This window comes from Labrus mixtus, chromosome 15 (assembly GCF_963584025.1).
Source record: "Labrus mixtus chromosome 15, fLabMix1.1, whole genome shotgun sequence".
Lineage (NCBI taxonomy): Eukaryota > Metazoa > Chordata > Actinopteri > Labriformes > Labridae > Labrus > Labrus mixtus.
The window spans coordinates 9,662,273-9,673,379 of NC_083626.1; the positions used below are offsets into that span (position 1 = coordinate 9,662,273).

The 11,107-nt window shown below is 44.6% G+C and overlaps 1 protein-coding gene across 1 annotated transcript; it reads left to right on the forward strand.

The window, feature by feature from the left end:
* Nucleotides 1–267: 267 nt before the first annotated feature.
* On the forward strand, nucleotides 268–6,458 carry mthfr (methylenetetrahydrofolate reductase (NAD(P)H)). Its single transcript, XM_061057674.1, has 12 exons — nucleotides 268–385; nucleotides 652–913; nucleotides 1,158–1,396; nucleotides 1,822–1,932; nucleotides 2,037–2,230; nucleotides 3,322–3,572; nucleotides 3,912–4,046; nucleotides 4,169–4,349; nucleotides 4,633–4,815; nucleotides 4,898–4,999; nucleotides 5,085–5,204; nucleotides 5,759–6,458. The coding sequence occupies exons 2-12, from the start codon at nucleotides 666–668 to the stop codon at nucleotides 5,978–5,980; spliced, it is 1,986 nt and encodes a 661-aa protein (XP_060913657.1). The 5' UTR covers nucleotides 268–385; nucleotides 652–665; the 3' UTR covers nucleotides 5,981–6,458.
* The last annotated feature ends 4,649 nt before the right edge of the window (nucleotides 6,459–11,107 follow it).

Below are 11,107 nucleotides of genomic sequence, written 5' to 3' on the forward strand. Positions count from 1 at the left end.
GTTTCAAATACCCTATTACTGTATTTTGGATAAATTAATATATTCCCGATTAACATAGGCAAATACGATTAATGAGCAGCAAAAACGAGTTACACTTTGTATTAGGTGGGGAATAACCTAAAAAATATTATTTGAGTCGGTAATGTTCATCTAAATGTCAGATTCTGAGTTGGGTTTATGGGATAAAATAGGATTAAAATAGTTTAACGACGACTTCAAGAACCGGCACGAACGATGTGGGCAGCCGTCTGTTTTCGTGTTTTCTGGGCTGACGTGAACGCAGCACAGTGTGGACGGGGTCTTTGTTGTGATTCCCACGCTGCAGCCGCTGTTTTGTCCTGGATAGAAGACAGTCTGGCTCCACAAAGACAACCAGCTGGAGGAGGTGGGAGAGGCGATGTTTCATTTACGTTAACCGGCGTTAACACAAACGTGTTTAACTTAACGGATCTTAAATGACTTTATCTGTTAGTTTTTCACAACCGGTGGGCTAGCATCGCTCGTGTAGCCTGAGGAAGCTACCACTAACATACATCGGTGTTGATGAAACTTTTTCCACGCCTGGTCATAATCCTCCTCCGTGCACCACAGATCTGACCTTTCTGACATGCACACTTATTTTGTTTCCTGTCCTCTTTGTCCTCCTCTCAGTATAATCTGCCATCATGGTGAACCACGTTCAGCGAGTGGACGGCAGCTGGCAGGCGTGCAAGAGCGACTCAAGCGGGGCCAGCAACAGCGGCGGGGAGAGCTCCAAGGAGAGCTCCCGGAGCTCCACGCCGGTGCTGGATGCAGACCGGTCGGACAGGCTGCGGGACAAGATGCGCAGGAGGATCGAGTCCGGGGACCGCTGGTTCTCTCTGGAATTCTTTCCTCCCCGCACAGCCAGTGGAGCAGTCAACCTCATCTCCAGGCAAGTGCAGTCAAACCAGACTTAAGTGGAATATTTAGTCCAAGAAGAGATGAGAGTAAAGCCCCCCCCTCCCCCCCCCCCATGCATGCTCAAAGGACTTAGTGGAAAGTTGTGAGGCAGCCTGGTTCAACAATGCTACCCCAGTTGTTCTGAGAGGCTTTTCTGAATCCCTTCAGCCAAACTTTAGTGAGCTTTTTTTATTTTTATAATTCCCCTTTAATCATTTATGAAACATCTCTTTTAGATTTGACCGCATGGGCTCCGGAGGGCCCCTGTTCATAGACATCACCTGGCACCCAGCAGGGGACCCGGGCTCGGATAAAGAAACCTCATCCATGATGATCGCCAGCACCGCCGTCAACTACTGTGGCCTGGAGAGCATCCTGCACCTCACCTGCTGTAACCAGACCCGAGAGAAGATCACCGGCTACCTGGCCAAAGCGAAACACCTGGGACTCAAGAACATCATGGCGCTGAGGGGAGGTAGGGGACAAGTTTGCATTCTGTATGACTTGATGAGGAAGACTCTATTACTCCATATTAATTTATAATAGCCTGAGCACCGAGCGGAGCACTCGCACTGGTCAAACTAACTGGACTTTGGAGGTCAAACTTGCTTGGGCGCCGATTGACTAGTGTGCTGAATGATGATCTAATAAAATGTTTTTGGTCAATAACGATTCTTTTACTCGGTCGCCATGACGATTTTGCTCTGACCACATTTCTTGAAGAATGACTGAACCATTTTCTAAAGCGTTTAAAAAATAAAGTGCAGGAACTTTTCTGGCTTCTAGAAACTAAAACCACTCAGTTTCAAAACCTGGATCAGTTCTTCGATGGTAAAATGATTCCACATCAGACCTGGAGTTAATTATCCTTCAATATATCGTGTTGTGATGTTTCTGCAGACCCGGTGGGAGCAGACTGGGAGGAAGAGGAGGGCGGCTTCAACTACGCCATCGACCTGGTGAAACACATCCGATCAGAGTTCGATGACTACTTTGACATCTGTGTTGCAGGTTTGTTTTTCTGCCTCCTCGTCGGTAAAAGTAGAGCAGGATTTAAAGCTTCAGTCAGCGATATAAACGTTTGAACACGTCATTGTTGTTTTTTTTTTTACCAGGATACCCGACAGGCCACCCCGAGGCAGAGAGCTACGAGGACGATCTCCGACACCTGAAGGAGAAGGTGGACGCCGGAGCAGACTTCGTCATCACTCAGCTCTTCTTCAGAGTCGACACCTTTCTGAAGTTTCTGGACGACTGCAGAGCGATCGGTATAACGTGTCCCATCCTACCTGGGATCTTCCCCATTCAGGTAAAACTCACGTTCTAGATGCCAAATCGGTATCTGCAGGCAATCCGTGAATCTGTAACTGCCAAGGAATATATGTTATATCTTTAAGTAATTTCTAACAGCTGGACTTAAACTCATCTGTAGGAGGTTAATGTTTCCATATTCCTGCTAAAATCAATCTAAAGGAACAACTAAAAACTAAAGCCTTCAATCTTCATGCAACAGAAAGTTAAGTCTTCTGCATCATTAAGTTTTATGATTATTGATGTTGTCATTATGATGAGGCGACCATTTCCTATTTCCAGAAATATGTCTGTAAAAATGGCGCACGCTCTCCATGAAGAGCAAGTGGAAGAGAGTCAGACTGCTCAGGGGTCCGTGTCTTTGGCTAGCCCATGGCAACTCTTGTAAAATCATCGTTATAGTCATAGTTAAGTGGCAACCTTCAGTGTTTAAAAGTGAAGCCGATGCTGAAGTGCAAAAACCCTGCAGTTCCTGGAGTGTCCACTAGATGCTGGCTGCAGAAGCACAGGAAGTCACACACACACCCATTCTAAAAATCCTGTTTTTACAGCAGAGATTAACATGTTTACAGCCTGGTTCAAAAAACCAAATAGGTCTGATTAGCTCATGTCTCGATCGACACACACTGTACGGGGGGTGAATGTTTTGATGACTCATCAGTTTTGATTTGATGAAGGATAAGAGTTATTCACAATAAGGTGTGTAGCTGACCTGATTGACAGGTGGGCGCGGTTTAACGGTTTGTCAGGAGGTTTCAGCCTGTCGTTAGGTTGACTGAAAGTTAGACTGAGACAGCATTTCCAGCATGGAGACCGCCATCGATGGGACTCCAGCACCCCCTGCAGGAACAGACGGGCGACATCACTCAGGCTTCAAACATTCATATTTACAGTCTGTGCTCATAGACTTTGTTCGTCTGTACCTCCAAATACTGGATCTACCTGTGGGTGTTTTCAGCTGATTGTAAAAATGTAAAAAAGGATGTACAGCTCGTATGAAAAGATTGAGATATGAAGCTTTTAAAAATACACAAAGAAAGGTCATCATGGCAATAACTGACCACGTCTGCTCCCGTCCCCCTCCTTCAGGGTTATCAGTCTCTGCGTCAGCTCGTCAAGCTGTCGAAGCTCGAGGTTCCGCAGGAGATCACCGAAGTCATCGAGCCAATCAAAGACAACGACGCCGCGATCCGGAACTACGGCATCCAGCAGGCGGTGGAGATGTGCCGCGTGCTGCTGGACAGCGGGAAGGTGCCGGGCCTCCACTTCTACACGCTGAACAGAGAGGTGGCGCCCATGGAGGTGCTGAGACAGCTGGGCCTGTGGATAGAAGACCCCCGGTGAGTCACTCGCTCCTCGTCAGCTGATTGCACGTTTGTGATTTAAGGTCAAAGTAGGAGGACGATCCAATTACCTATTTCCCCTCCCCCCCCAAGATTTATTTTTGGGCATTTTGTGCCTTTAATGGAGAGATAGGACAGTGGATAGATTCAGAAATCAGGAAGAGAGAGAGTGGGGAATGATATGTAGGAAAGGAGCCACAGGTGGGATTTGAACCCGGGCCGCCCGCCTGGAGGAGCAAAGCCTCCATACATGGGGCACGCACACCAACCAGCGCCCCACCAATGACCCATTTTTTATTGTGAAGTGTTTCAAAGCTTGTTTTGTTTTTCCCCCAGACGGCCTCTTCCCTGGGCCGTGAGCGCTCATCCCAAACGGAAGGTAGAAGACGTTCGACCCATCTTCTGGGCGTCCCGACCCAAGAGCTACATCTACAGAACCCAGGACTGGGACGAGTTCCCCAACGGGAGATGGTACGACCAATCACAGGCGGCTACAACCACAGATAAAAACACAACAGAACTATAATGTCCCTTTCCCCTAAATGCATCTCATTGAGGGAATAATTCAGTCAAACTGTCGATTCGCTCCTCAGGGGGAACTCGTCGTCTCCAGCCTTCGGCGAGTTAAATGACTACTACCTGTTCTACCTGAAGAGCAAATCCTCCAAAGACGCTCTGCTGCAGATGTGGGGCGAGGAGCTGATGAGCGAAGAGAGCGTGTTTGAGGTGTTCACCAGCTACATCACAGCACAGCCGAACCGCGGCGGACAAAAGGTAGACCGGATTTAAAAGAGATTGAACTTTAAACACAGAGGAACGTCCTCTCTCTCTCACTCACTCACTCTCTCTTTCACTCCATCTATCTCTCTCTCTCTCTCTCTCTCACTCTCTCTCCTCTCACTCTCTCTCCCTCTCCTCTCCTCTCCTCTCACTCTCTCTCTCCTCTCTCCCTCTCCTCTCACTCTCTCTCACTCTCTCAGTGTGTCCTAACTCGACCGCTGTACAGTCATTCCTATTACTCCATGTTGTCTTAAACTCATGTTTTCTCTCCTGCTAGGTGATGTGTTTGCCGTGGAACGACGAGCCTCTGGCCCCGGAGACCAACCTGCTGAAGGACGAGCTGGAGAAAGTGAACAGACGAGGCGTCCTCACCATAAACTCGCAGCCAAACATCAACGGGAAACCGTCCACAGACCCCATCGTGGGCTGGGGGCCCGCAGGAGGATACGTCTTTCAGAAGGTAGTGAGTGCTTTAAATCAGAATTACTTATTGATTCATTTCTGATATGCATTAACCCTCTTCTTTTTTTTAAATCTGAAAGGCGTACCTGGAGTTCTTCACCTCCAGTGAAAACGTCACGGCGCTCCTCAACGTGCTGAAGAAGTACGAGCCGCGTGTCAACTACCACATCGTCAATGTGCACGTAAGAGAGAAAAGCCCCAGTTTGATCATGTTAGTGTGTGAGTGTCTGTTTATTAATATGTCATATGTGAACTTTGTGTGTGCAGGGCCGTAACCTCACCAACGCCCCGGACATGCAGCCCAACGCCGTCACGTGGGGAATCTTTCCGGGCAGAGAGATCGTTCAGCCAACTGTAGCCGACCCGGTCAGCTTCATGTACTGGAAGGTAAGATCTAACATGTTTAAAGGGTCACACATCCTCCTCCTTTTAAAAAAAAAAAAAAAAAAAAAATGTAAATAAGTCTCAGAGCTCCTCAAAACATGTGTGTGAAGTTTCTTGTTCTAAATCCACTCTGATCCTGTATTTGATCATGTCTATAAACCCCTCTATTTCAGCCCTGCTCCGAACAGGCTGTTTCTGTGTCTGTATCTTTAAATATGTAAATGAGCTGTGTCTGACCACGCCCCCTCTCTGGAAGGGCTTGGGTGTACTCGGTGCTTTCTCGCTCCATGTCCTATTGTTTACGGTGAGAAGGCAGACTCAGAGGGCAGAACAAACACCTTGCTGTGGGAGTGTCACCCACCTGGGGGAGGGGCTACTGCCCTTTGTGATGTCATGAAGGGTAAATCTCCAAAAAGCCTGTTTGAGCAGTCCTCTACACGACGCTATAATGAAGTCAGAGTGAAACATTTGAGTATTTCAGGAGTTTTTTGTGCGCTGTGTGAAAGCACCATGACTAAATGTTTTCTCACTAAACTCCTCCCCTTTCTGTCGTTCAGGACGAGGCGTTCGCCCTGTGGATCGAGCAGTGGGCCAAACTCTATGAGGACGAGTCACCTTCCCGGATGATCATCAAGTACATCCACGATAACTACTTCCTGGTCAACCTGGTGGACAATGACTTCCCCCTGGAGAACTGTCTGTGGCAGGTCATCGACGACATGTTTGAGCTGCTCGACGCCCCTCCAGAGCCGCCGAGTGACGGAGCCGTCTCCGAATAAAATCATCTGGAACTTTTTATAACCACACTGAAGAAGTGTCTATGCATTGTCTACAGAAAGCTGCTAACTTTCAACAGAGATAACAGTATTTTTAAAGACTTTTTTTTATAAATGTTTGTGAGTGAATGGAAGATGAACTGCACTGTCTCACTGGAACAGAAATCCACTTGACATCCTGTAGCACTCCTCCCTGATTCTTGACCCTGGCTGTTGAGCTGTGTTAAGAATGTCATAACGGATAAATCAACAAAGACAAAAGAAAAAAACACCACAAAATGAATATATTAAAAGTTTTTATTTTCATGAAACAAAATCCTTTAAAGGCTTTATATGTGATTTTTCACACTTAAATGTAATAGAAATCAAGTATATCCTCTGAAAATAACTCTGTGAGTAATGACTGTCTACAATGGGTGTAACACCCGAGTCCCACTGTCTGTGATGTTTTCAGAGTTTTCAGAGTCCTATCTTCAGTTTGTTTACATCGGCGGGACGGTCGGCTGACTCCTCCCCTCGAGTATAAAAGTTGTTTAATTGAGGGACTAGAGAAAAGAAGAATAACATACTGTACTCACTGCTTAACTGTGTTTCTAGATCACGCTCATTTCAGGTAAATTTACATGCAGTGTGAAGATACGAGCATAATAAAGATCGCTAGCATTAGCATGCTAACAACAATGCACCGCAAGTTGTTTTGGTTTCATGCTGGTGCTCAAGGGCGACATCTGCTGGATCAAAAAAATCGCATACTAAGCCTTTAAGAAAAATCATTACGGATAAATAAACTAAGACAAAAGAAAAAACACAAAATGAATATATTCAAAATTTCTATTTTCATGAAAGAAAATCCTTTAAAGAATGTGTGCTGTCTTGAGCCGGAAACCTAATAAAGAAGAAGTTAAGAAGATATATTTTTTTTAGTAGTGCGTACTGACGATGATGATGATTTGATGAACCACATAAAGAAAGTTACAATGTGCTGCCTTAACATGCTTTAATGTGCATCATATTTATTTGTTTTCTCTGCTCATTAAAGAAATAGTTTTTACGGGACTTTACCACAAAAACAAACTGAGTCAAGCATCTTTTATTCTGCAGTTTTGGTGGCTGTGGGTCAGTTGTAGAGTCGGTTTGATCCCCCTGCAGCCACAAGTCTTTTTTTTTTTAACCTAAAGCCTGAAGGAGTGTCATTAGTTTTGCAGGTATTTGGTCACAAATCAAACCATTGACCAGATGTTGGCACTAGAATAAAAAGTCAGAGTATTTCTTTTTTATTTTTAAGATTTATTCTTTTGCTTTTTGTGCCTGTATTCGGGAGATAGGCTAGAGAAAGTGGGGAATGACGTGGGAAAAGAGCCACAGGCTTGATTTAAACCTGGGTCGCCCACTTGGAGGACTACAGCCTCTGCACTAACAACTGCGCAACCAGCGCCCTATAAAGTCAGATTATTTCAAACGTTATTTAAATTCATCCGGGTGCACCCGCTGAAATGTCCGGGCCCCTGAAAGACCCAGTGAACGGGCTCTCCCAGATTCAGATGTTAAAGGTGACATATCCTCCTCCTCCTCTTCAGTTTAAATACGTCTCAGAGCTCCTCCTGTGTGAAGTTCTAAATCCACTCTGATCCTGTATTTGATCATGTCTATAAACCCCTCTATTTCAGCCCTGCTCAGAAAAGGCTGTTTCTGTGTCTGTACCTTTAAATATGTAAATGAGCTGTGTCTGGCCACGCCCCCTCTCTGGAAGGGCTTTGGGTGTACTCAGTCTTTCTCGCTCCATGTCCTATTGTTTACGGTGAGAAGGCAGACTCAGAGGGCAGAACAAACACCTAGCTGTGGGAGTGTCACCCACCTGGGGGAGGGGTTACTGCCCTTTGTGATGTCATGAAGGGAAAATCTCCAAACAGCCTGTTTGAGCACACATTTTCTGAAAAGTGGAGCAGGAAAAAAACGGAGAGGATGGACTTTTCTCATCATTGGGGGGTTTGTAGACAGACTAGAGACACGTTAGTGTTAGAGGAACATGTTGAGGTGTGTTTAGCAGAATATGGAACCTCTAAATCAATGTATGCACATTCAGTCAGTACTGTTAGCATTAGCCTCCTTGCTAACATTCGCTCCCATCAGCCTTTGGAGCTGATTGAAAAAAGTTTGTTTACAAGTTCTTGTTGGGGTCAAACACCCGAGCCAGCTCCCTCCTTTTCTTCTTTCTTTTCTGGCATCCTCACTCTGTGCACATCCTGGAATGGCTTTACTCATTTCGACATAACTGGCATCGCAGTTCAGTTCACTGGGCTAGATGACGTCTGTAACATTACAACAACAACAAAAAGAGGCTCATGTCATTTTAAGAAGAGGGGGTTTTACATTTTGAAACAGGCTACAGTTAAAAGGTAAAGGTGTGTTTTTCGGTGTACTCTGAAACGTGGTCATTGTTGCTTAATATTAAGACTGACCATGTTTTTATTTTTTATGCTAACCTCCAAGGACTCTCCCCATGTGACCGGGCCCCGAGAAAACTTTCACCTTTATCTCATAGATTGGAATAAGGGTGAAAGTTGAATTCATCCTGAGGGGAACATGAAAATGTGTGTTATTGAGACATATAACTGAAAACTACAGTCAGAAACATTGTGGCTGCCTTTCTATCTCTAAAATACGCTCCTACATGACTTCCAAGTTCATTACAGCGTAGGCTCATTGTGTACGGTGCAACATGATGCCACTCTCTCGGCGTTGCTCTCGCTCCTGTAACATTTCATCAGCCAAACTATTTTCTGCACGCAGATACTGGCAGAGCCTGCAGTCCTGTGACTCACGCTGAACACAAGCTCCTTCATTCAAGGTCGGCGACCAGACAAACTGTCGTTCAGTTTGTGGTCAGAAAGAGAAAACAGGATTATTCTTCATATCAAACACGCTGTCATTATCTATTATTCATATGCATTCTTCTTTTATTATTGCGTCTGTAGTAAAGCTCCTGTTGTTTTTAATTAAAGTGACTTGACTTGACAGTTAGGTGAAAGTTCAGCAGTGCCATAAAAGTTGCTTCAGGTTGGTTGAACTCCGAACAGGATCGCACAGACTGAAATGCCAACAAGAACTTGTAAACAAACTTTTTTCAATCAGCTCCAAAGGCTGATTGGAGCGAATGTTAGCAAGGAGGCTAACGCTAACAGTACTGACTGAATGTGCATACATTGATTTAGAGGTTCCATATTCTGTAAAACACACTTCACCATGTTCCTCTAACTCTAACATGTGTCTCTAGTCTGTCTACAAACCCCCCAGTGATGAGAAAAGTCCATCCTCTCTGTCTTTTGCCTGCTCCACTTTTCAGAAAATGTGTGCTCAAACAGGCTGTTTGGAGATTTTCCCTTCATGACATCACAAAGGGCAGTAACCCCTCCCCCAGGTGGGTGACACTCCCACAGCTAGGTGTTTGTTCTGCCCTCTGAGTCTGCCTTCTCACCGTAAACAATAGGACATGGAGAGAGAAAGACCGAGTACACCCAAGCCCTTCCAGAGAGGGGGCGTGGTCAGACACAGCTCATTTACATTTAAGGCAAAAAAAGGAATAAAAATGTTGTTGAGCCATTCTGTGAAAAGGTTTATTTTGGGCCTGTTATGCCTTTTTTTGAGAGATAGGACGGTTGATAGGACAGATTCAAAAATCTGTGAGAAAGAGAGAGAGTGGGGAATGACATTCACAAGTCGGATTTGAACCTGGGCTGCCAGCTTGGAAGACTATAGCCGCTGCACATGGGACTCGCGCACTAACCACTGGCCCACCAACACTGCAGAGGATCAAGTTTTAAAGATCTGTGCAACTTTGTTTTAAATAATCAAATCGGACCACTTTGAGATACGGCATGGACTGAAGAAATGATGATTTACCCCTCCACCAGTAGCACCATCACTAGACGCTCCACCAAAGAGGCGGTTGTGTTTGGTATCGCTGTCACACAAGCATAGGCAGGTGAAAAAAAAAAAACACCTGCAGCAAACAGCTGTGAGATGCAGATTCTAACAAAAACTTAAAACTTATCTGAGGGATAGTTTTCTGAAGCACGTGTTCGTTTTCATGTAGATTAAAGAGCTGAAAGCTTTATTAAACTGTACCTATGTGCCCAAGATTGAGGCTGTTTTAATGCCTGATCTGAGACGTGTGCTCCCTCTAGTGGCCATTCTGCAGTATTGCAAGACGTGCCTTTTTAGCTGCACATTCACTGCCAATGTTTAAACAGTTCATGTACGCTTCCAGCCGTTTCAAATAGTTTGTCTGAGATTTGTGAAGTGACACCGAAGGGAAGAAACACAGAGACCAAATAGACAGCTGGGTAATCAGACACATGTGAGACTAATAACACACAGGTGAGGGCAATCAAAAAGGGCGGGAAACCACAATGGGGCACGCATGATACACACGGGCAAGAACTTCAAAATAAAACAGGAAATACTTAAAACTAAACTCAGGAAAATACACAGAGGAAACAGAAACACAAGGATACAAGTTACAAAATAAAACAATCATCACAACTAGGCAACAGAATCATGAATAAACAAACTATACAAAAGGTCAATCATGATATCAGCCAGGGAGGAGGGGGAGGGAATCCAATTACAGATTTGATATGATTTTAATCATATTTTATTTCCTAAAACCAGACACTGTACAGTTTAACTTTAAAACACAAGGATTTTGATAACAAACACATGAAACCACAGTTCATTTATCCTGTAAACATTAGCAGCTCGTTGATAATCTTCTTATGGACGAGAAATTAAAACGATTGGTTTCAGTGCAGCTGCAAACTCTCGCAGAAAAATCTGAATATACACAAAATTCAGCCTTACAGTATTTTTTTTTAGTTTTTGTATAAAATATTGTTCCTTTTAAAAAATATGCATTAGTTAGAATGGTCAAAAAGAAAAACAGTATGTTGAGGTTTAATTTAAGTAAATCACCTTCAAAAAGAGTGTAGGGGAGAAGCAGATGATACCCCCACCCAGAGTCTAGGACCCCTATGTCATACCAGTCAGCTGACACCAGTCCATTATTCTCCTACAGCTGTTGAGCCTCAACCCTAAATTCTTATCTCTCTTACCATCATCCCCATATCCCAC